The sequence below is a fragment of the Heterocephalus glaber genome, unplaced genomic scaffold (genome assembly GCF_053883595.1).
Source record: "Heterocephalus glaber isolate CG9 unplaced genomic scaffold, H.glaber_assembly_v1.0 deba00001773, whole genome shotgun sequence".
Classification (NCBI taxonomy): Eukaryota; Metazoa; Chordata; class Mammalia; order Rodentia; family Bathyergidae; genus Heterocephalus; species Heterocephalus glaber.
This window is the reverse complement of record NW_028258463.1, coordinates 11,862,859-11,887,555: the sequence shown is the minus strand read 5'-3', so window position 1 is coordinate 11,887,555 and position 24,697 is coordinate 11,862,859. Positions and strand designations below refer to the sequence as shown.

Below are 24,697 nucleotides of genomic sequence, written 5' to 3'. Positions count from 1 at the left end.
GGATCCTTATAGACTCCTGGGGTGGGGCCTTGGCCACAGGTGGACCCCTCCTCTTCCTCAATTTCCCCAAAATGCAGCTCTCAGAGCTGCCAGAGAGCGGCCTGGCCGGGGACTGGAGGCCGCATGGGGCTGTCAGGCCCCTCTTCAATGATGAGACCCAGCTGCCTGGAAGAGCCCCAGGCCCCTGCCTCCCAGCTCAGGCTGGTGCTCTGTGCTGTCACTCCTGGACTGCGTCTGTCTCCGTGACTCCAGAGATGGCGTTCCGCTGCAACTCCCAGGAGCTCCACACCACATCTGTCCTGGTCTGGGGTCCTCACCCCTGTCTGCGCATTAGACTCACATGGGGACCCACGCTAGGTCAGCTAATGAGCGTTCAGAACTTACACTGACAAAGTTGGCCTGGTTTGGGGTATGTCTTGGTGATAGTGGCCTATGTGCCAACAGATGAGTGAATGCAGAGGCTGTGGCATCTCCGCACAGTGGGGTGCTACTCTGGCATGAAGAAGGATGGACTTGGGTCGTTTGATGCCTCTTGAGACCACAACATTAAGTGAAATAAATCAGAAACAAAAGCTTACACATGGTTTCTCTTCTATGAGAAACCCAAAGTATAAATGTAGGGAACAGGGGACGGGGACGTTACCAGAACCTCTGCAGTAAGTCCTAGTCTCCTGTGAGCCAAGGCAGCACACGGTGAATTACAGGAAAGGTAGACAAATGAGAGGAATCTGAGCTTTGGGTCTGATCAGTGCTGCTCTGGGCAGCAAAGACAAAAGACCCCCCTAGCTTGCAGCACCTTTTATTCAGTACATGGGGAAACAGATGTAAGAAGTGAAATGCAGAGTTCAGTGCTTCACATTGGGATAAACAAGGTGTAACAAACGACTGGGGGCAGTGGAAATCTGAGAACAATGAGGAACTATGCAGATGAAGATTTGGTTCCTCCTTGGCGTCTCCCACAGGTGTGGTCTTGTCCTGGAGATTGCAGCATCTGGGGGGAATCACTGAGGTCTCAGTTTTGACCAGAGGCCAAAATGCAATTATGTCTGGATTGTTGTAGCTGGCCTGTAGACAGGAGAACTAGGCCTACTCAAATGATTTTTCCCTAGAATTATGTAGCATTGGTCCCAATAATTTAAGGAGCAAAATAAAAGATAATTGGAAATGGAGATAGCTCTTTTGCAAATGGGAAGGTTCGAGAGATGGAAGGAGGGGAGAGGATGGATCGAGGAAGGGAAATAAAAAGAATTAAGACATGTTCTGTGTGTCTACCAATTCTCAGCTGGGCATGGTGGTGCATGCCCATCATCCCAGCACTCTGGAGGCTGGAACAGGAGGATCACTGCAAGTTCAAAGCCAGCCTGGGCTATATAGTGAGACCCTGTCTCAGAAAAACAAAACATACCAACCGCCTGGGATGAATGCAATCATGTGCCACAAACATACTAATAAACACTTAGAGGGGCCAGAGGTTTAGCTCAGTGGCTTCACCGCCTGCTGTGCAAGCAAAAAGACCCAAGTTTGATTCCCAGTACCAAAAACAAAACAAAACAAAAACTTAGCAATCAACAAAAATTTGAACAGGCATTTTAACAAAGACAGAATGCCAAGCACCTGGAGAGGTGGTGGGAGCCATCGGTCACTGTAGGAATACAAATGACAGCTACGATTCTGGCACAATTTATACCTAGAAGGATGCTTAAAAAGACTGTCATAAAAATGAAGACAAACAAACATATCTCAAAGCTGGGTGTGGAGGTGCACACTTGCAATCCCAGCACTCAGGAGGCAGAGGCAGGGGGATCACAAGTTCAAGTCCAGCCTGGGCAACTTAGCAAGACCCTGTCTCAAAAACAACAAAAAACTCATCACCAACAAAATAGTTTGACTATGGGGCTGGGATGTAGCTCAGTGGTTCTGCCGCCTGCCTCGAAAGCCTAAAGTCCCAAGTTTGATTCCCGGTACCAAAAAAAAAAGATCGATTATGTAGCTCAGTGTAAAGGCCTTAAACCCAATCTCCAGTAACACACACACACACACACACACACACACACACACACACACACACACAAATGAACCAGAAGATCACACCTGCGAAATAGCAGGAGGTGACAGAGCAGAAGGCTTTGGGATCCACGTGCTGTCTGGGAAGCATGAAAGGGGATGAAGATGCCAGCAGCCTTCCTCACCAAGGGTTTGGCAGCCGCTAATGTGGCTCCCCGGATCCAGCCAACCACAGAGCGAAAGAATGTGAACACTGCAGGGACCGAACTCTCGCCGAGCTTTTGTCCCCTAAACAATACAGCACAGACGTTCGCGTCAGTGTTTGCCTGGTGCTGGGAACTGAGCCCCTCGGAGCAGACCGAGCACGTGGGCCCCGTGAGGGTTGGGTGCGTGCCGTGCTAGTTTATGGTGGGCCTGGGCATGCGTGGAGTTGTGGGTTCACAGGCAGCCCCAGTACTGGCCCCCACAGTACCCAGAGACAGCTGTATCAACCCCAGCCGCTGTTAAGGATGCAAAAATTAGAAATAGAGGGTAAAGCTGGGTGTGGTGGCGTACACCTGTGACCCCAGCACTGGGGAGGCTGAGGCAGGAGGATCGCCATGAGTTCAAGGCCAGCCTGGGCTGCAGAATGAGACCCTGTCTCAAAAAAGAAGAGCTAGAAAGCAGACCCTTCATACTGCAGGTGGAGAAAGAATGATGTGAAAGATGAGCAAAACCTAATTTTAACACGGCAAGCGCGGAGACAGAAACAGAGGTGTTCCTCTGCATCCACACAGCCCTGGCTGAGAGGCTGCCTTGCATGGGCCGGGCTGTGCTTCTCCCAGGGTGGGCATGATGACCCTCAACCACAGGCGGGGCTCCGCCTTCCTTGCTGATCTTCCCTCTGGCTGCCCCTCCTCTGATCCTTGTGGTGAACTCCCAGAATCTCCTTCGTGGCCCAGGGATCAGAACTGCAGCGTCAGCGCCTCAGCCAGGAGCCCGCGCTCCTCCCTCCAGCGCGCAGGTGGAGGTGTGGAGGTGTGGATTCCCACTCACCTGCATCCAGATCAGAGAGAGGAACAAGTCAGCTGGCGGCCAGGCTGCTCCCCAGGGCCTGGAGGAAGCTCTTGGCTTGCAGCTGGGCAACAGCTTCTCTTCCAAGTCCTCATTTTGTTTTATTTTTCATTTATTTATTTATCTGGTGCCAGAGATCAAACTCGGGACCTTCCGCTTGCCAGGCAGGTGGCAGAACCACTGAGCTACATCCCCAGCCCTGTACACACCCACTTTACTTTGTGGTTTGTTTTTTTTTTGAGATCTTGCTATGTAGCCCAGGCTGGCCTTGAATTTATAATCCTCCTGCCTCAGCCTCCGAGTGCTGGGATTACAGGCCTGCACTACTGCGCCCACGTTAGAACTGTTTTTGCTGTGACTTCTGTGGCCTTGCTTATTTTCCGTTAGGGTTGGCACAGGTGAGTCCTGCTTAACCCTGACAGTTTCTGCCCATAGTCCGAGTGTTTCTCTCTTCTCAGAGGACGCTGCTAGTTAACCACTGGGGGCATGGTCCCTTGGGGCTGGGTTAGCTCTCCTGCTGACCAGTCACCCAAAGTGACGGAGCGTCCAAGTCAGTGTTACAAAACCCTCTGTAGCCAAATGTGAGCAACAACATGAGTTTAGGAAGAGCAGTCCTTGGGGTAAGTTTCCCCAATCTGTGTTAGGTTTAATCTCACCGTTCTGGCCGGGGACTTAGCTCAGTGGTGCTACCACCTGCCTTGCAAGTGAAAGGTCCAAAGTTCGATCCCTGGTACCAAAAAAAATTCAATGTCATCTCACCGTTCTGCAGGTGATTGGACCTTGAAACATGAGAATCTGGGTAGCAGGAGTTACAAACTTACTAGGAAATTGTGAAAGAGAGCTAAGCAAATGCAGTCCGTGTAGTAGAGTTGAACTGAGAAACATGACCCTCTTGGCCCTTCCAGTTTTCAAAAAGGGGAACCAGTGTGAATGGCACCGGGTGGAAGAGCCGACGTGCTGCTGCTCCTGGGCCTGCGGGGACCGCTCCTCGCCAGCCTCCCAGCCTCCACTTCCTTGCCTCCCTGTCCCAGGCCTGAGCCACCTCGGGTCCAGAGAAGCAGGGGCTGGAGAGGGCCCTGGAGGAGGCTGGCGGTGACAGGGCCCGGCTCAGGCTGCAGCCGCCTTCTCTCCAGTTAGACCTTGGGCCCCGGCTGTTTATCCCGGGACGGAGCCCAGGGGCCGCTCCAAGACCCGGGCCGGCTCCCCGCGGCCCTCCCCGCTGCCCGACGGGAGCGCTGGGCCAAGGAGGCGCTGCTGTCCACCTCAGGTGAGCTGCTGTCCTCCACCAGGCCCTTCTGCCATGCCAAGGCCACACAAGGCCTGAAAGTGCTGACCCTGGGCCACAACAAACCTCTCCTCCTCCAGCTGCAGGTGTCAGGTATTTTGTCCCAGGAACGAGGAAAGTGACTAAGACACAGACTGCAAGCATTAAGGCCTCTTTACCCACTATGCACATAGATATGTTGTCACCTCTTAAATGTGCCCTGCACTACGATGTGGCGTTTAGCTGTTAAGGACGGTGGCCTGAGACTTCTCTGTGACACGGCCGGGCTTTGACCTGTCTGAGCCTGAAGCCTCAATGTGGGTGCATTTGGAGGCGGGGAGGGGTCAGCTCGCCCCCTGCGCACACGGGTGTCACTGCATAGAGCTGGCGACTCAGGGAGACTGTCCCTGGGCAGAGTGTCGTCGCCGGAGGGGCCCAGGGGGTCCCCCAAGGAGGGGCCGGACGGGGCGCTACCCGCTCGTGTGAGCTGTGGGCCAGGCCATCAGACACCCGGAGAGACACAAGGGAGGCGCACGGGGTGGGGCCAGGGCTTCTGTTTCGGGGGTGTCCTCGAGGTGGGCGACCCGGGGTGCCCCGTGAGCTGGCTGAGTGCAGGCCGTCTGCACTGTGTGATGTCCGGCAACCTGGGACAGGCTGAGGCAGAGCCGGGCGCACCCGGCAGGGACGCGGTGCTGCTTTCCAGGGGAAGAGCCCTGGCCTGACTGCAGGCCCATCGTGTCTGCCAGGCACGTAGGAGTCTTACAGTTTCCTGGGAAGGAAAAGGGCACTGTGACCTTGGGCAGCTGCAACTGTTCCTGAATCTGCAACTTTCTTAAAAACAGTCTTGAGGGCCGGGGATTCAGCTCAGTGGTGCCAGCGCCTGCCTCGGAAGCGCAAGGTCCTGACTTCGATCCCCGGGACCAAAAAAATAAATAAAATAAAATAAAACAACAACAACTTTTTTTCTTTACAGTACTGAAAGTTGAACCCAGGGCCTTTGCACTGAGCTACACCCCCAGCCCTTTTACCTTTTTGTTTTTTTGGTACCAGGGATCAAACTCAGGTCCTTGCACTTGCACAGCAGGCGGCAAAACCACTGAGCTACATCCGGCCCCTGTTTATCTTTGTTTTCAGACAGGGTCTCGCTAAGTTGTCAAGTTGCCTGGACTGGGCTTGAACTTGAGACCCTCCTGCCTCAGCCTCCCGAATGCTGGTGACAGCTGTGCTCCCCTAAGCCCCACTGGAGATTGAGCCCAGGGTGCTCTACTGTGGAATTACACTCCAAGCCCTTTTTTAAATTAAATTTTTTTTTTTTGGTACCGGGGATCGAACTTGGGTCTTTGTGCTTGTGCAGCAGGCAGCGAAACCACTGAGCTAAATCCCCGGCCCCCTAAATTTAATTTTTTAAAAAAAATTTACTTTTTGGTTTTCTGAGACAGGGTCTCACGATGTAGCCCAGGCTGGCCTTGAACTCACACCAATCCTCCTGCCTCAGCCTCCTGAGTGCTGAGATTGAGGCGTCGGCTAACAGGCCCGGCGACAGGGCGTTTGGACAGCACATGTGAGATCCCAGGTTCAATTCACAGCATTGGCAAAAGCCCTGAGGTTCACCCCAGAGCCAGGGAGCCCAAGTCTGCACTTCAGGAACCCCAGGAAAGCCTGGCACTTCAGGGCCGCGAGGGGCTGGCTCTCTCAGCGTTCTCCCTTCGTGTGAGACCTTGTCGGCTGGAGGAGCCGTGCTGGCTGGCACCATGCTCGGGCCACTGCTTAGCAGCAGGACTAAAGCTCTGATCTGCACTGGGAGGTCAGTGCTGCGGAACCGGCTTACTTTGCTCTAAGTCCGCTTCTTTGGTCCTGCATGTATTTTGTATTAGTGCGCGTTTGCAGTACCCAGCGGTCACACCCTTCTGCAGGGCTGGCCCCTGGACACAGCTGTCCTGATTCACTCTCTCCCTCCCTTCCTCTTGCCAAGCTGCCTTGCCTGGCCTTGAACTCATGATCCTCCTGCCTCAGCCTCCCAAATAGCTGGGCTCACAAGCGTGCACCACCGCACCCTGCCCAGATTCCTCTTAGAACCAGGTGCAGGGAAAGCCCCATGTGTCACAGTGAAACAGCGAACTGAACGTCAGGGATGGAGACCCAGCTCAGTAAATCCCGGCGCAGCGAGACTAGACGAGCTCGCAGGCATCGGGGAAACGCTTTATTGGAGGGTTCTGGCGTGCGGGAGGGGGGAGCTCGCAGTGCCATCGGGGCGGAGAGGGGGCGCAGGGCGCCAGTGCAAGGTCTTCACCCGGAGAAGGGAAGCTGGGGAACCCGAGCAGGGCACTCGGCTGCCTCCAGGGCGGGGGCTGCGGGTCACTTTCTGTCCCGGCCCGCGGGTAAGTCAACGGAGACCCTAGAGGGGGAGCGAGGATGAGAGGGGACAGGGGACACGAGAGATGGAGACAAGACAGGTTTCTGATCAAGTCTCGTTTATTGCGGAAGCTGTTACAACATATATACCGTAGGGCGAGAGGGGAGGAGCAAGAGGAGTGTACTGGGGCTACTTCCTTGTTGCTGGGTAGATTTGCAGCAAGCCCGGGCATGTCCGTAGAAGGCACTCAAGAGTTCCAGCGGGGGGGCAGGGCCCCCTACAGGTCCTCCCTTTTAAAATTATTTTTTAGAAAGGCGTCAGGAGAGTCAAGCCTGCGGGGGCTGAGCCTGTCTTGGGTCAGAGCGACATACGTGTCTGCACCGTGCACCTTACCCGTCATCGGTTAACCAGAGAATCAAGGCTCTGGCACCTGTCTTAGGCGGCACACGAGGGCTCTCTCATTGCATGGCACGCTTGCTCAGTTGCCCGTCATTGGCTTGCCAGCCCGCTTACCAGGTGGGGCGAGAATTTTACGCCGTGGCAGAGATGGAATCGGCCCATGTAGCGTATGTCCAGCCAACATCCTGACAGTAATTTATCGCTGATTTTGACGTACATCTTTGTCTCCACTATAGCTCCAGGGGAAATCACAACCTTACAAAATCAGAACTATCCGAAGACATTTTAGTTACTAAGATTAACATAGGTTAAAATACAAAGGGGAATACAAGGCTTTTAAATCATATCGGCCTGAACCTTTTATCTAAAAATCAAAGCGATTTCTACGCATAAGCATTGGTATCCATTGTATGCAGCAGCATGACAGTAACAGACAAACGCATACAATTGCAATGGCAAGAAACAATTGTTTTACCCATTGTAGATTGGGTAGCCATGAGGTCAACCATTTAAATAGGTCTCCGCCATCCTCGTTGTGCACCTTATTAGCCAGGTCTTTCAACTGTTTTATTGTATCATCGATTTTTTTCCCCATTGTCAGTCAAATTAAAACAACACATATTTTTTATTTTTTCACAGCCCTGGTGATGGAAGAGCAACAAGTAATCTATTGCTGCTCGATTATCCAAAATAGCTTGTCTTTGTTCCTGTAACTCTTGATTAATCAAAGCCAGGGCGGTGGAGGTGGCATTTAATCCTTTTACCACTTTACAGGCCAATTTTCGTACTGCCGCTTCCGCATGCACCCCGATGGACGGCATAGCAACGAAAGACCCTATCATGGTTAACACTTCTGCATCTGTCAATAGACCCACATTATCATTACACCCTAGGGCGGTATACGGCGACCACCGTTTGATTCGATTAGGTACAACCAAATCAGTTCTGTCTGGTAATATCACAGCTAACCGACTCAAGCAACAACGAGTGTCACTCAGGTTGGCCGGAATGTAATTAAAAGTTTCCCTTTCACAAGTGTAAAACCAACCCATTGGCAAAGAGACATGGCAATTACTATACATAATTTCTTGTTCAACACGGCAGGACATGCTTTCCAATCGTTTAACTTGCAGACATTTAGTTGTACAATTTCTGTATACAGCACATTCGGTCTTATTAGACATAATTACCTTAGGTGAATATAATTTGACAGCATTCTTGGGCTTGCGACAAGTAGCAGATCCCCAATTGTAACTATCTGCATATGTGAGATTTTAAACAGAGTATAAGGCCGCAATGATTCCAATGGGGTACATACAGGAACGAGGCAACTTCCCAACACATAATGAAAGTTTACATCAGCACTTAGACAAAATTCAGATAAGTTGAGCGAGCCTGCCAACTGAATTCATATATTTTTCATGTGGTCTAACCCTTCTGAAGGCGACACCACCCATACCCTGGTCAGCAACATCAGGGGAACTAGGCATTTCCAGCTCATCCTATTCTTGTTTTCGGATCGTTCATTCAGCCAGTTGTCCTTCATGAGTTCCCTTGTCATTGTGCGCTGGAGGTCCAAACTTTAAATGATGACGATGTTCCCTAAGATCACATGATATAAATTTCACTAAGGAGTCCCTTTGAGGAATTAAGACCAGAACAATATTTTCTGGGTGGCCACTTCTATATTCATCAAAGGGAGTTCCCATCTAAAGATCACTTTAATCTAGTAAATTCCAGTGATACCTTGATCCAAGAGAAAAGCATATCTTTAATAAAATAACATCATCAATGTAACAATGGGTGAATATCCCTTAAAGAGAAAAGAACATTTTGAGCTCAATTACACGAACACAAACAACAAATAATAGACAAACATGTAAGACGGTATATAACATTAGGGTGCACCCAAACATAACTAGGTAAGCTAAATGATATCATTACTCATTTTAAATTGAAATTGTGGGCACCATTGTTAACTGGTCAGGATTGGACAACGTCAGGTCATCGGCATCATCAGCACGCCTATCAACTTGTTTTACTAGGCGTTCTGGGAGCCACCGAGCTGACTTCATTTCCTTGGAATAAACACACACCGACCCTCGGCCCCATATAGGTACAGGATCGGGCCCGTGCCATGAGTGGTCCAGGGGGTCTTTCCACATCACCGAGGCAAATTGTCGTTGCGTCTCTGGTTGCCAGAAACGATTGGCTGCAGATGAACCTTTGGCATCCAAATTTAAGAAGTTAAGAATAAATAGCGCATGTGATATCAGGTTTCTAGGAGACCCCTTGGTAGGGTACCATTTTCTCTTTTTTATTTTGTCTAACGTAATTTTGAGTGTGAGATTAGCCCTTTTTATAATGTCTTGTCCTTGAGGATTATATGGGATTCCCGTTATATGTGTTATTTTTAATTGTTTGCAAAAGTTAGAGAAGCCAGAGCTGGTATAGCCGGGACCATTGTCTGTTTTAATTTGTTGTGGACATCCAAGTACTGAGAAGGCAATGAGGAGGTGAGCGATGACATGTTTAGTAGCTTTCCCAGACTGCAGGGTGGCAAATATGAATCCACTATAGGTATCAATGTTGACATGTATATATTTAAGATTTCCAAATTTAGGGTAATGCGTGACATCTATTTGCCAGAGGGCATTTGGAATTAAGCCACGAGGATTAACTCCCAGATGAGGTGTAGGAAGGTGCAGAGTACACGTAGGGCAGGCTTTAACAATTTGTCTAGTTTGTTTTCTGGTAAGTTTATACATAAGGCGAAGCGTGTGAGCATTAAGATGATGGAATTGGTGTGCCTTCCGTGCTTGGTCAATTGGAAGGGGGGCATCAGTATTTATTAAATAGGCAAAAGCCTGAGGTCTTGTGGCTAGGTCTGCTAAGCGGTTGTCTTCTGTGAGTGGGCCAGGTAGGTTAGAGTGGGCACGAAGGTGCCCAATGAAAAAGGATTTGGATCTTTTTTTGATTAGATCTTGTAATTGGAGGAAGAGACCACCAGTCTGAGAAGCAAGTTTGATCCGTCCACATGTTTTTAATAAGGGGACAGATTGAGCAATATAAGCACTATCAGTAAAAAGATTAAAAGTTCGGGCAGGGAATGCAGAAAAGACCGCTATGACTGTCTGTAGCTCGGTTAATTGGGCCGAAGAGTGGGCGGTTTGGAATTGGACAATGTTATCGTCCCACACATAGGCAGCCATCCCGGTGGAAGAACCATCTGTAAAAACGGATAGGGCTTTTAGCAGAGGAGAACGAGAAGTGACCTTTGGGAAAATGAAGTCATGTCTGTTGGCAAAGTCAATGAGTTTGTTGGGAGGATAGTGATTGTCCAATAACCCTGAATAAGAAGCGAGAGTAATTGGCCAGGAATCGGTAGTCTGTATAAGCCAATCGATCTGATCTTTAGGGTAGGGTTGGATAATGACATCAGGTTCCTTTCCAAAGTACATCTTTCCATGGTCTCTGCCTAAAATAACCAGGTCTGTAACTGTAGCATAATAGGGATAAAAGACCCGCTTAGGGGAAACTGGGAGATGAACCCACAAAAGGGGAGCGGTTTGCCAAAAGACAGCAGTGGGAGAAAGGGAGGTTTTGCAGACGATATACTGTAAAGGAGAGTTATAATCTATAAAAGTAATTGTTTGATTTTGGATGGCTTGTTCTACCGTGTTAATGGCTTTGCGCCCCTCGGCAGTGAGCTCCCGAGGTGAAGTGGGGTGGCTATCACCTTGCAGGGTATCATAGAGAGGCTTTAGGTCATGTTTAGTGAGTTTTAAATAGGGCATAAGCCAATTAATATCTCCGAGCAGTTTTTGGAAGTCATTCAAAGTTTTAAGACCGTCCAGCCGCAAGGTGAGCTTCTGGGAGGAAATATGACGTCCCTTTATCTGAAATCTGAGGTAACTGTAAGGGTCTTTTAGTTGAACCTTATCAGGGGCAATCTGGAGGCCACGAGATTTAAGGGCCCGCCGAAGGTCAGCATAACAAGCCAAAACCTTACTTCCCAATTGTCCCGCCACGAGGATATCATCCATGTAATGGATAATATACATTTGAGGCCAATTGTCTCGGGTGGATTGGAGTGCTGCGGCTACAAATGACTGGCACAGGGTGGGACTATTGGCCATGCCTTGGGGCAGCACTAGCCATTGAAAGCGCTGCATTGGGGCGCAGAAATTGGTCGTCGGGAGGCTAAATGTGAAGCGTTTTTGATCAGCAGGATGTAAGGGAATGGTGAAAAAGCAATCCTTTAAATCAATAATAACCTTATAATATCCAAGGGGGATGGCTACCGGTGAGGGAAGACCAGGTTGTAAAGCTCCCATAAGTACCATGGTTTTATTAACTGCTCTGAGATCTTGTAAGAGCCTCCATTTTTTCGACCGTTTTTTAATGACAAAAATGGGAGTATTCCAAGGGGAATGGCTAGGAATGATATGGCCAGCATGAAGCTGCTCCTGTACCAGCTGTTGAGCTGTTAATAACTTTTCTTTGGAGAGGGGCCACTGATCGACCCACACTGGATCATCCGAGAGCCAGGTGATCTTTTTAGCATGGACCGCAGGAGTGTCAGCGACCCCTATGGAAAATGGCCCAACCCTGCTCGAGGGGGCCGAGGGACAGGCTTAATGGGGTGAGTAAGGCTAGTAGGGTGTTTTTCCAGCCCTGTTCCTGGAATGTACCCATTTTTAAACATCTGTATAGTGACAATTTCATTGGGGCTGGAAATAATTATCCCCATTTGTGATAATAGGTCTCTCCCCCATAGATTAATGGGTAACCCTGAGATGATATAAGGTTGAATGGTGTCCTGATTACCATCTTGGTCCCTCCAGGTCAGATCTTTGGCACTTTGTTTAGGATTTTGATTTTGCCCTATACCCTTGAGATGGGTGAGGGTGTCCTTTAATGGCCACGCCTGAGGCCAATCCTCTCCCTTTATGATAGTTACATCGGCACCAGTGTCGACCAACCCAGAAAACTGTCTCCCATCTAACCACAAGGTCATGAGAGGCTTTTGTGTTGAAAGTATCTCTGACCAGTAGACATCGGATGAGCCGAATCCCTGGCTGCCTCGGGCGTTTTTAAGAGCCTTATTAGAGGTAGAGAGAAGGGGAAGGAGTAACAATTGAGCAAATCTTTGGCCTGATTGAATGGTATTAAAAACTTTGGGGGAAGAAACCATAACTTTAATTTCCCCGGAGTAGTCGCTATCAATCACTCCTGGGTAAATCAGCAGTCCATTCATGGTGTTGTTGTTTTGGCCTATTACGAGGCCAAAGGTCTCCTTAGGTAAGGGTCCAAAGACTCCTGTGGCGTGGGCCTGGACTCCCATTTCTGGGGTCAATACTGTGTGGGTGGTGGCCCTGAGGTCCAATCCGGCACTTCCTTTTGTGGCTCTGACGAGGTCTGAAATGGATTGCTGTTTATTGGAGCAAAATTGAGTGCCCCGTAAATTTGTTTGGAATTGGGGGCCTGGGGCTGGCCCCCTTTCCCGTTTCCCGAATTTGAACCCTGGGGAGGGGGGAGGGGTCGGCCCTGGGCATCAGTTTTGGATCGGCACTCACTCGCCCAATGCCTCCCCCGATTGCATCGGGGGCAGGGCCCGGGGGGCGGAGCATTGGGGCCCTGCATTTTAGTGGTCGGGCATTCTCTAGCAAAATGGCCGGTGGCCCCACACGGGAAGCACTTACTGCCGACGTGGCGCTGCAGGAATTGTTTGACCGTGAAGCCTTGCATGGCAGCTGCCATGGCAAGGCCCTGTTGGTAGGCGGCCCCAATCTCAGAGCAAAGGCGAATGTAGCCGGAAAGGTCAGTTTTCTTTTTATAGGGGCGGATAGCGGCCTGACAGGCGGCATTGGCGTTCTCAAAAGCAAGCTGTTTAACGAAATCTGTCCCTGTCTCCGCGCTCCCAAAAATCCGGCCTGCCGCCGTGAGAAGGCGGTGGACAAAGTCCGCAAACGGCTCGTCTGGCCCCTGTCGGATATTAGTGAGGGAGGCACTCACGTCTCCTTTGGAGGGGAGTTTTTTCCAGGCCCTAGTGGCTGCGGTCTGAATCTGGGCATACAACCCCACGTCAAATTGCATTTGCTGGTCGTTAGCGGCGTAGGCCCCCTCCCCAAGAAGCATGTCAAGCACCCAACCATTCCCCGCCTGAGCATTGCGTCTAGCGGTCTCTCGACAATTTTCAACATACTCAGATTTCCATAATAAGTAGTCACCTCCTGTAAGGGTGGCACGGGCCAGAGTCTGCCAATCAATTGGGGTGAGCCAATTTTCTGCCACCGATTCTAAAATAGCCATGGTGTAAGGTGCAGTGGCCCCGTACTGAGCCGCAGCCGTTTTAAGCTCTTTAATAACCTTGAAATCAAAGCCGCTATGGTGTCTCCATGCCTGACCCTGTGCGTCAACAGTCTCAGTGACAGGGAAGGCTTCCACAGGTTCAAGTTCTAGGGGTACCCTTGATCCGGACGGCACCCTGGGGGTCGCCCCTCTAATGGGGGGTCGTGGCTCATGGGTGTCCTCTCTAGGGACATTTTTATGAGCCTTGCCTGTTTTTAAGCCCTCAAGCTGGGTAATAAGTTCTTGATGTTCCTTTTCTAACCTTATCTGTTCTTTTAGAAAGTCTATTTTGTCCCGGAGTTCCTTCTGGGGATCAACAACAGGATAGGCCAAAGCGGGAGTGCTGGGGCCTGGATGGATATAAGGAGGGGGGCACCCAGAGCCGCCCCACAATGCTTCCCCCGCAGACTCGTCAGTCCCGGAGTCCTTTTGGGGCGGATCTGGGGGCGGAGGCAGGCAGCGATAGGCTTGAAGGGAGGGATATAGGGGCGGAACCTCCCGCGAGGGTGGGGCTGCCTTAGAGGCAGTGACGGAGGGAGAGGAAGCGGGGGCCCGGCGAGGCTTTGCCTTATAGGGCTTGGCAGGGATCGTGGCCGTTTGGGATTGGTCCGAGGGAACGTTATGTCCGTCGGGGGCGGGATCATCATCACTGTCAAAGGACATCAAGTCCTCTTCCTCGTCTGGCGAGGAAGGCGTGGCCTTAACTGGCCTGGGTCCCGGCGCCATATTGGCGTCCCGGGGAACTGTGTCGGAGTCACCAGCGGGTGTCAGCTCCTCACCACTACGGAGGGCTACCTCCCCAACCTGTATAGCCTGAGCCACCAGTGGATCCCTTGCTTTTTGGGAGATAATATCATTAATCAAATTCCAATATGAGAACGCCGCGATCGGGACCTTTCCGGGCCCGCAAGTGGCATAATAATCCTGAAGAGCCTCCCCCACCTTTTTCCATCTCTCTTCGTCAATGGTTCCCTCAGCAGGGAACCAGGGACAGAGATCTTTAATATAATCAAAAAATTTCAGCAATTGTTTGACTGTAACCTTTACCCCTCGTGCCTGTAATGTCTTCTTGAGACCTTGCACAAACAATTCGTGCTGACTAATGCCCTGTCCCATAATCGCTGCTCAACTTACTGAGGTGCAAAAAGACGGCAGGTCCACGTCAATCGCAAGCCTCTTCTGTGTCGAGTATGCTCTTTGTTCCTCAATCTTAATCTTAGGGCCCCTGAGCAGCGTCCTTCACTGGATCCCCCGTTCTCTGGCCCCACGTTGGGCGCCACTTGTCCCGGCCCGCGGGTAAGTCAACGGAGACCCTAGAGGGGGAGCGAGGATGAGAGGGGACAGGGGACACGAGAGATGGAGACAAGACAGGTTTCTGATCAAGTCTCGTTTATTGCGGAAGCTGTTACAACATATATACCGTAGGGCGAGAGGGGAGGAGCAAGGGGAGGGTACTGGGGCTACTTCCTTGTTGCTGGGTAGATTTGCAGCAAGCCCGGGCATGTCCGTAGAAGGCACTCAAGAGTTCCAGCGGGGGGGGGGGGGCAGGACCCCCTACAACTTTCCTTCCTGGTTTTCCTCCCCAGCTGAGTTTTGTACACTGAGCACCCCCACCTTACTTTTAAAGAGGAAACAGAAAACCATGTGTATGTGGCTCTGCTTCTCCCCCAGGGCCCGGGCCATGACTTGGGTCCTCTTCCGCCCCTGCCCCAACCCGGGACCCAGGCACAGGGAGCCTCTCTAGACAGGAAGGAACTGTGCTTCCTGCACCCCACAGTCAGGGGGCAGGACCTGGAGCAGGGACCAGCAGTGCCTGCACCCCGGGCCCCAGGAAGCCCCCTGCTGGCCCCAGGGTGGACCCCACAAGCTGGCGTCAGAGGGTTCATCTGGCCGCAGTCCTCACCCCCAGGAAGTCACCGGACACGTGTTAGACAGAGCCCTGGCCCGACCTGAGATGAGCGGGGGTCCTGATGTGGCCAGGTGTCCCCAAGGCCAGGCTCGGAGGCTCTCGGCCTGGTTCGGAGATGGAAGTCGGGCTCACCCAGCGTTGGGTCTGAGGAAACCCCAAGTGCGGGGTTTCCTGGAGGGGAGATGTCCAGCGACCTGCCTGACCCGGTGGGGGCACACAGCTGGGTCCTGCTCTCCCCTTGGCCACGCTGGGGCCACACAGAAGGGAGTCTGGGTGCCGGGCTCACTCAGCACTGGGAGGCTGAGGCAGGAGGATCTAAGTTCAGGCCCAGCTGGGCAACTCAGAAACTTAATGAGACCCAGTCTCAAAAACAATAAGGGCTGGGGATGTCACTCAGTGTGGAGGCCCCGGGAGCCCAGGGAGGGCAGCAGCGGGATCACGAGTGTTGGGGCGAGGCCAGCTGGCAGTGTCCGCAGCTACACTGCGATGAACTTGGCGGGGTCCGGCTCCTCCTCCTCCTCCTCCTCCTCCTCCTCCTCCTCCTCCTCGGACCGGCAAGGCGCAGAGGTTTCCTCTGCCTCAGGGGCCTGCGCCGGGGCTTCCTCCTCCCGTCGGGCCTGGAGAGACAGCGTGAGGCTGTCTCAGGGCTGGGGCGCCATGAGGCCGGGGTGTCCGGGCAGCGGCTGTGCCCACTCTACTGTCCCCCGGTCCCCGCCTGTCAAGCCTCGGGGGCTCAGGGACACAACTCCTCCCCAAGACCGGCTTTGCTTCTTGCCCCTTCCACCTCCTCCATCCTCTTCGGTTCCCCAGGCCTCTGTCTGGGGCTCCTGCAGCCCAGGGCTCATTAGGCAACTGCCCTCAGCCTGCAATCCCAGCACTCGGGAGGCTGAGGCAGGAGGATGGCTGTGAGCTCAAGGCCAGCCTGGACTACACAGTGAGCCACTGTCTCAAAAAAACAAAATAATAATAATTTCCTGGACAAAGAAGAAAAGTCAGGGGCCCTGCCTTCGGGTGGACTGGCCCTGGGTGGCGGCTGCCAGACCGAGGGGCGTGGGACCCCGTCCTCCTGGTCAGCCCGGCCCAGCCTCCTCCCACCTGGCTCAGGCAGCAGGTTTCCTGGAGGAGCCCGGGGAGGAGCGGGCAAGGGAGCTGGGGTATCCGGCAAGGCTGACCGCGGTGCCCTTGGGGACCCAGCTGGCACCCAGCGCCTGCAAGGGAGGCAGAGTCGGCCAGTGAGAATGGGGGTGCTTGGCCACAGCAGAGCGGCAGGGAGCAGGGACAGGCGGGGGTTTGGCACAGGGGGGCCCGGCCCCGGAGGCTCTGCGGTGGCCCTGACCCTCCCCCAAGGCAGCTTCGCCCTCACTCCCGGGCTGCCTTTGGCCCTGTCCTCGGCTTCCTGAGATAGCAGCTGCTTCCTGCAGTACAGGAGACCTGTCCCACCGCCCTCCCCGGGGACCCACCAAGTCTTTTGTCCTCGCTGGCGCCAGGAAAGACGGGGATGGCAGCGCCCCTTTCCTGCCCGGGGCTCACGGAGTCCAGGGGCAGTGCAGCAGGTGGGGAGCCCACTCCCTGTGGAGGAGCAGCGGGGCCCATCCCAGAGGCCGGCAAGGCTCCCTCGCCCCCCGAGTGCCACCCTCACCCTGGCCTCAGAGCCAAAGGGGCTCAGGGGACCGGGAAAGCTGGGGGCCGAGACCCCATCCTGGCTCCTGGTGGGGACCCGTCTGCATGACCTCAGGCAACACCGTTCCCCCCATGGGCCTCAGTTTCCCCTTTTGCAAAAGCAGAGTCTAGTTGTCATTCGAGGCCCAGTCTCTAGCTCCGCAGGGCTCAGCTGGGACCAGGGCTGGGTCCCAAGGATTTCCTTCCCTCCCTCCCTCCCTCCCTTCTTTCCTTTTTGCAGTGCTGGGGACTGAGCCCAGGGCCTTCACACTGAGCACCATCCTCAGCTCTTTTTATTTTTTATTTTGTGATAGGGTCTCACTGGGTCACTTAGGTGTCCAGCCTGGGCTTGAACTTGGGATCCTCCTGCCTCAGCCTCCTGAGTGCTGGGCTGACAGGTGTGCGACCCCATCCCTGGCTGGGAGACAGGGTTTCTCACAGCACCCCGACTGCCAGCACTGCAGGGTACAGTGCACTGAGAGAAAGGCTGGGCCACAACACCGAGGAGGCTCCATCTTTGCTTCCCTCAGGGGCAGAGAGAGAGTGCCAGGCCAGGGGACGCCTGCTTCTCGCGCCCTCGGGGGATGATGGGCTCCAGCCCCGGCTTCCACCCTCAGGGCTCAAGGATTCTTCCAGGTGGGGGTGAGCCCCGCCCCGGGGTACACAGGGGGCCAGGAGGGGACAGAAGCCACCTGGGCCTGGAGCTCGCGGGTTCTTACCGCAGCCGGGAGGTGGACCTTCTCGCCCCGCTGCGCATCCTCGGCCCAAAGAGCTGAAAGAGACCCAGGAGGGCTCGGGGTGAAGCCGGGAGCAGCCACCCACACGTGCGACCCTTGCCCAGGCAGTGGGGCCCCAGGGGACCGGGGGGACAAAGGAGCCCCTTCCTGGCTCAGCCTGGGGACCCCGCGTGCTTGCCAAGGCCGCTCCGAGCCACTAGGAAGCTGCGCCTTGTGGGGCTTTGGGTCCCTGAAGGAAGCGGGGACAGGGACAGCTGCCCGGAGGTGAGAAGCTCTGCTCTGGCCACCGCGGGCTGCCACAGGCCCAAAGGGACAGGGCTGGAGCCTCCTGCAGCCTGAGCCAGGGAGACCCTGCCGCCGTCGCTTCTCAGGAATTTGTTGCAAGAACAAAAAGTGACACCTGAGGTCACAAAGCGACTGACCCCCCGGGCATTTTCTTAAAATGCAGATTCAAATGCAGCAGTCGGGACAGGGGCCCCACACTCCGCTTACAGCTTTGTTCTGGTTGTGCTGTTTTCCTGAGATAGGGTTTCACTGCATCGTCCAGGCTGGCCTTGAACTTGCAATCCTCCCGCCTCAGCCTCCCCGAGACACTTGTTTCTAACAGGATGGGGGGACACACCCGCTGTGGGCACCGCGGTCAGAAGGGCGAGTGCTCGTGGACTTGGGATGTGGCCCTGTGTCCCCTCCGGGACTCGTCTGAGGGACCCAGAGGGGTGGGGAGAGCTGATGTTTCTTCCTGGGGTCCTGCACGGGGCGTCACCTTCCCCTGCCACTTGGAGCTCTGCAGACGCTGCACTGCTCTGCGCCAGTTTCCTGCCCTGGGTGGTGGGGGAAGCAGCCACAGAACTGTGCCGGTGCGGGGCAGCCGAGTCCGACTTCAGCCTCTTGGTCTGCACTGTCGGCTCGGGAGCGGCAGCCGCCCAGGGCCACCAGGCTCAGGCACGCGGCTCCTCCAGTTCACGCCACTCCCGGCCCAGCAGGAGGACGGGACGTGGGCCACGGCCGCTCCTGTCTAGGTCCTTCCAAGACCAAGTCTCATTGTGCTGCCCAGGCTGGGCTCAAACTCCTGGGCTTCAGTGATCCTCCTGCTTCAGCTTCCTGAGTAGCTGGGCCTACAGGTCTGTTCCCAGGCCTGGCTTTCATGAATTTTCTTATTAGCTGGACCTGAAGGCAAATGCCTACAATCCGAGCACTGTGTGGGGCCAAAGCAGAACTACAAGTTCAAGCCCAGCCTGGGCAAGGTAGTGACTTATCAAAACCCTATGTCAAATAAAAAACAAAGAAGGGCTGGGGATGCAGCTCACTCGCCCCCCAGATTTCATATTGGCTCCCTGTTGAGTTGATAATGGTTTGCATATGCTGAGTTAAATAAACTATATTATTAAAATTAACTTTAGTAGCTTTTTTTTTGGTACTGGGGATCGTGTAGCTTATTTCTTTAAATAAAGTTTGTTTTTTTTTTCTTGAGACAGGGTTTCACTATGTAGTCCAGGCTGGCCTAGAACTCATGGCGATCCTCCTGCCTCAGCCTCTCAAGTGGTGGGATTACAGGTGTGCACCACCAGGCCCAGCTAGAGGATTTTAAGTGACACCTGTGGCTTGTATGCTATTCCCCCTTGCCACACATCTGTCATTTGGGGAAACAGGCTCGGGGTGGTCACACAGCTAAAGCAGCACAGCCTGGGAATGGGCTGGCGCCTTGCAGACCCTGGGGTGGGCGCTGAGCTCATCGTGCACCCGGCCGGGCCCTGAGCATGGAGCTGGACCTGCAGGGGGTCAGGGCCTCGCCGGGGTTAGGGGCCGTGGGACCCACTCCAGCGGGTGGGCAGTGGAGGCTGTGCGCCTTGTGTGTGCCCAGAGTCTCCCCAGCTGGGGTTTCAGCATGGAGCCTGTGTCCTGGGGCCCCTCCACCCCACTCACCTTGCCTCCACCCCCAGAGCATGTGGGTGCTCAGGGCGATGAGACCTGCAGCCAGTAGCAGGGCCAGGAGCACCAGGATGGGGGCCAGCAGGCGGGTAGTGGGGATGGACACGCTGCGGACCAGACGGCGGCAGTCACCGAGAGGCCTCTGCGTCCCGGCCAGAAAGCCAGCTCCCAGTGTGGAGCCGCTGTGCGTGGCAAGGCGGCAGAGCCCCGAGCCCCACCATCCACACCTCAAGCTTGGCAGGGACCTGGCCAGGGTGCAGCCCCTGCTGTAGGGGCCAGTGAGGTTCTGGGGGGAGGGGACCCCCTGGTGGGCCTCATCCCTAGGTGGGAGTGGGGCGCTGGCCCAGCCGGGCTCGGGGCAACGGGGGTTCTGGCCGAGTCCCTGTGCCCAGGAGGTCGGAGGCCACGGGGACCCAGGGTCCAGTCAGCCCTCTCGTGGGGGCCTGGCCCCAGGCAGGGGCCCCCCAGCATGCCTTGTCACCCCTGCTAGCAGCCTCCTGAGCCCTGTGAGCAGCCTGAGCCCCTCCTCTGGGCTGGGGCCGCAGCTGAGGAAGGGAAGGATTGGTGGAAGGTGTTGGGTTTCTGTATTTTTAAGCACAGCAAAGCACTGATGCAACAGGTGCAGGGAAACCCCACTGAACTGGGGTGGTTGTGCCTGAGGTGGGGGAAGGAACAGAGGTGGGGTAGGGCCAGCCTAGACCTTTCACCTCGAGCAGGCTGTGTCCAGGGTGGTGGGGCTGCCAGCTCCTGTGGTTCAGGATGTGGACTGCTCAAGAGCCAGTCTGACAGTGCCACAGGGCCTGAGATGTCCGCGCAGAGGGAGGAGTGGTGGTCACTAATGGCTTAGGGATGGCTTAGGGTCCACCTGGGCTCACCTGGGCATGGAACTGTGGCTGCTGGAGGCAGGACCTGGGTCCCCTACTGCGGAGGAGGAGGAGTCGGGCTGCGTGGTTGGGCGGGAGCTCCCTGCGGGAGGAGACGCGGCCGCGGCGTCAGGAGCGGTGGCCTCTGGAGCAGTGGCCTCAGGAGCGGTGGCTGTGTGGCGAGAGGGGACCGTCTCCGTGAGCGGCGAGGCCTCGGGCCCACTGTGCCCCTGCTGCGGGGTGGGGGCTGTCGGACGCTGGTCAGGAGAAGCTAAATCCGAAAACCATGGCTCAGCGCCGCGGGGCCTGGGCTGACCTTTGACCCCTGAACTCTGGCCCTGGGCACCGGTGTCTCAGTAGGTCCGGGGCTGAGCGGCCAGGGTGGAGCACGAGGTGCGCGGGGAGGGGCGGCCACAGCCCCCGCCTTACCCGCCGCGCGCTGCCCTGGAGCCCAGAGGCCTGGCGCGCCGGCGCTGGCCCTCCCCGCCCCTCCCCGGCCGGCACCCCTCACGGTGGGCCTTCCTGCCTCACCCCTCAGCCCCGTGGGCCCGGGGACGGCTGCGCCCCGCGCCTGCTGCGCCCTGTGTGGCCCGATCGACCGATGACCCCAGCCCTGGGCAGGACGCCCAGCTCCCTGCGGTGCCAGCCAGCGCCGCCCCTGCGGACGGAGAGCGCCACTCACTCGGTGCGGGGTGCGGGGGGGGGGGGGCGCGGGCTGGCGGTGGTGGCCGGAGGGAGCCGGGAGGAGGGGACGGGTGGGCAGCGGGCCCCGGTGGTCGCTGCGGGTCTGTCTGCCCCTGGAGAGAGGGGCCTGCCTCTGTCTCCCCTCCCGGCTCCCGCACCCAGCGGTCTTGTCTCTAGGTGCACACTGGCCCGTGCCTCCGGCGCAGGACACCGGGCGGCTCCCCGGCCACACAGAGGCGCTGACTCCGGGCGCCGCGCCTGTAGTCCAATGCTGGCCGGCTGTCACTGCGCCCCAGGGCCCAGCCGCACCCTGGACCACCCGCTCCGGACCTCCTGCGCCTGCACCTTCCCACGTGGTTCCCCTCGCACGACCGGTCCTCTCCACTGCGCCAGCACCTCAGCACCAGCCAAGGTCAGCTCCTCCCCCTGGGGCGCGAGCCCCTTCCTTCAGCACCCACAGACCCTCGCTCGCCCCTCGGGGCTGCCACCCAGCTGTGCAGCACTCACTTCTGTCCGGGCCCCCTGGGCTAGGACACCCGGGTCCCCACACCCACTGAAGCCATGGCCTCCGCCTGCCCCGCCACCCTGACACCGGCCTGAGCGCAGCCCTGTTGTGGTCTCCCAGCTGTCGCAGAGGCCGGCGAGGTGTGACCAAGAGGCAGCGAGAGCGTGCAGGGCACGCACGGGTAGGGAGCAACGGGGAGCCTCAGAAACAGGCACCGCTGGCCCCAGCTAGGCACAACCACATCTGAGTCCCGTAGGAACTGGCAGGCTGGGTGGAGAACACTGGAGAAACGGAGGGCGGGTCGGACATGGGGTTTTCATTCTCTTCTCTACGGTGGCACGAAGCCAGGGCCTCCCGGCTACCAGTCAGCGCGCCGTGTGGCCAGGTTGCTCAGTGGGTTTCGCTCTATTTTCCAGAATTAAAGACCCTGGATGGCAAAGACCTGGTGCTGAGGGTAGGTGGGGCAGGGATGGGGCCTCCATAGGGCCAGGAGGGGAAGGAAGAAACCACGCCAGCAGTGGCCTGCGGGGGAATCCCAGCTGTCACTTCCTGGCTCAGAGCCCTGGGCAAACCCATCTCTTGTGCCTCAGTTTCCCATCTATGAGGTGGGCATTGACCTCAGGTGCCACCTGGGGCCCCCTGGCTCCCTCCTCTTGGCTCAGCGGGTCCTGTGCATTCCTGGGCCAGGGAGGTGCTAGGTGCTAGACCCCCAGGCGCCCCTTGCTCCCAGCCCTGGGCTTCAGGTCGGGGAAGGAGGCTGGGTGAGGTTGGCACCAGCACGGCTCCAGCTTCCAGCACCTGCCGCTCTCCCGCGTTCCAGGTGGGGAGGGGACGCTGTTACCTGGGACAACGGTCAGGGAGACTGGGCAGGCTTCGTCTGGGCCCAGCCTCTGGGCCCCGCACCAGTACTTCCCGGAGTCCTTCAGCGTGAGGCCCCTGAGGCTCACCACGAGTGCCAGCTCTCCTGGGCTGTCCCGGATGGACACTCGGCCCTCCATGACATCCTGGCTGTTCTCTCCCGAGAAGATCTTGCTGGAGCAGCGGGAGATGAAGACCCCGACCTCCCTACACCAGTACTTGGGGTGCGTCCTGAGCTCCGACTCGTAGGTGCACCGCAGGGTCACCGTGTCGCCCTCGAATCCGCTCATCTCCTTCGGGCAGGTCAGGGCCGCAGACGCTGAAACACAGGGGGAGGCGAGGCGGAGGCCCAGGGTCAAGGCCGGGGGAAGGAAGGCTTCTCCCCTGAGCCCCAGACACCCGCGGTCTCCCCACGGCGGCACGGACAGGGCAGGCTGCTCCCTACGGGCACAGGGCAGGTTCAGGCCGCTGGGGTCTGCGCCCGCGCTGCACCCGGAGGGGCGCCTGCCACCGGGCACCACGTGCACCCTGATTTGGGAGCGCGCCGTGCAGACCCAGCGAGGTCCACGCGTGTCACCGGCGGGCAGGGCCGCGGAGGTGCAGGAGCCGCAGTCGGGGGCCTGGGGCGGACGCGGCCCGCAGACAGAAGGGATCCCCCTTGCACCCAGGGCGGCCGGCCGGCCTGCTCCCCGGTACCCGACCCCGACCCTGCTCACCCCGGAGCGCCAGACAGCCCCACAGCAGCGCCAGGGCGCGCATGGCGGCAGCGGGCGACGGGCGAGGTCGGCGGGCCCCGGCGTCCGGGGTCCCGGGGGCGGGGTCGGCTGAGTGGTGTTGCCGTGGGCGTGGTCTGGGCGGGCGCGGTCCCGGGCCCACGGGGTGAGGCCCTGGGGGCGGGGCCGGGGCGGGTGGGCGTGGCTGGCGGTCCCCGTTCCGCCCACTCCTCCCAGCCCCAGGACCTCGTGGGGGAGGGGGCGACAGCTCGGGGTCCGGCGCCCCTCGACGCCTCTTTGGCAGTGGCACACCTGGGGACACCGTAGCGCGTCGCTCCCGAGCGGACTTCAGAAGCGAGCATTTCCCTTGCAGGGGTCAGGGCCGTGACCGCGGCCCGAGCCCCACCTGATTGCCGGGGGCCTGGCCCAGAGCTTGGGGTCCCCCCAGCGCGTGGTCCCGGGGCGCGTGCGCTCTCGGCCACGGGGCGGGGCGCTTGGGAGGAGCTGGCGACGCCCCAGGAGGCCCGGACCCACGGCCCCCAAGGGCTCTTTCTCGGTTTCGGTTTTTTATTGCAAGGTGCATACAGGTTGTAAGCAAAAGATTTATAAAACAGAGGGCCGGGGATTTAGCTCAGTGGTTCCACCGCCTGCCTTGCAAGCTAAGGACCCGAGTTCGATCCCCGTTACCAAAAAAAAAAAAAAAAAAAAAAGAAAAAGAAAAAAGACAGAATTGAGAGAGAAAGAGAAAGAGAGAGAGAAGGAGCGGAGAGAGCAGCCACTCCCCAATCTCCTCCCGGCCCGTTGTCAAGGCGATGACCCGACCCGAGAGGGACGGAGCCTGTGGCCTCTTCGCCTGGACCTTTCGGCTTCACCGTGCTCAGCAGCCACCCTGTCTGTCACTGCAGGGGCAGGGACCTGGAGTCGCAGGCCCCTGTCACATGACCTCTGCCCGGAGCCTCCCTTGTGTGTGCAAACTACAAAGCTAACGTGTTTCCCAGTTAAAAACAAATTAAAACAGTGCTTAGTCTAGCGTCTCATGGGGTGTTTCTGCTGTTTAGTCCTTACACAGAATAATAAGTAATTTTCTTTCTTTTAACTTATAAAATTTTTGAGACAGGATCTCGCTGGACCCCCTGGCTACGGCCCAAGGGCCACACACCCCAGGAACCCCCCAGCCCTAGTCCCCTCACCTCGCCCATCTGCCCACCGTTCAGGCTGGCCTTGAACTCATGTGATCCTCCTGCCTCAGCCTCCTAGTGCTGGAATTACAGCTGTGCAGCACCACCCCCAGCTTCTACTTTTCCAAAAGTAGAAGAGCATTCAGAGCAGGGCAGCATCTGACACTTCGGTAGGTGTCCTAGTGTCGTCGGACCTGACTGCGGACATTTTGGAGCATGTTAGTTATACTAAATT

The 24,697-nt window shown here is 56.4% G+C and overlaps 1 protein-coding gene and 2 long non-coding RNA genes across 16 annotated transcripts in view; 1 reads left to right on the top strand and 2 right to left on the bottom strand.

The window, feature by feature from the left end:
* Nucleotides 1-6,775: 6,775 nt before the first annotated feature.
* Nucleotides 6,776-14,670, bottom strand: LOC147821075 (uncharacterized). Its single transcript, XR_015447774.1, has 2 exons — nt 14,562-14,670; nt 6,776-10,302 (listed from the first exon to the last, which is right to left on the bottom strand). It is a non-coding gene; the product is annotated as an uncharacterized LOC147821075 (long non-coding RNA).
* Nucleotides 14,671-14,799: 129 nt separating this feature from the next.
* Cd300lg (CD300 molecule like family member g) lies at nt 14,800-23,420 on the bottom strand. Of its 6 annotated transcripts, XM_087202384.1 has the most exons (9): nt 23,288-23,420; nt 22,555-22,890; nt 20,537-20,696; nt 19,656-19,768; nt 18,225-18,332; nt 17,715-17,767; nt 16,797-16,905; nt 16,432-16,544; nt 14,800-15,953 (listed from the first exon to the last, which is right to left on the bottom strand). In XM_087202384.1, the coding sequence occupies exons 1-9, from the start codon at nt 23,328-23,330 to the stop codon at nt 15,813-15,815; spliced, it is 1,176 nt and encodes a 391-aa protein (XP_087058510.1). In that variant the 5' UTR covers nt 23,331-23,420; the 3' UTR covers nt 14,800-15,812. The 6 variants fall into 6 exon arrangements, with proteins under 6 accessions (XP_087058510.1, XP_012933077.2, XP_087058512.1 ...); XM_013077623.3 differs by lacking the exon at nt 18,225-18,332; XM_087202385.1 differs by lacking the exon at nt 16,432-16,544 and having other exon boundaries at nt 15,773-15,953.
* The window catches only part of LOC147821074 (uncharacterized), a 113,610-nt gene continuing 111,090 nt past the window's right edge, over nt 22,178-24,697 (top strand). For 8 of the 9 annotated variants that reach the window (XR_015447771.1, XR_015447772.1, XR_015447768.1 and 5 more), the window contains exons 1-2: nt 22,742-22,874; nt 24,402-24,632. This is a non-coding gene — a long non-coding RNA (uncharacterized LOC147821074). Of the gene's footprint in view, nt 22,319-22,533; nt 22,875-24,401; nt 24,633-24,697 lie in introns of those variants that run through there. The other variant, XR_015447765.1, reaches the window with a different exon arrangement.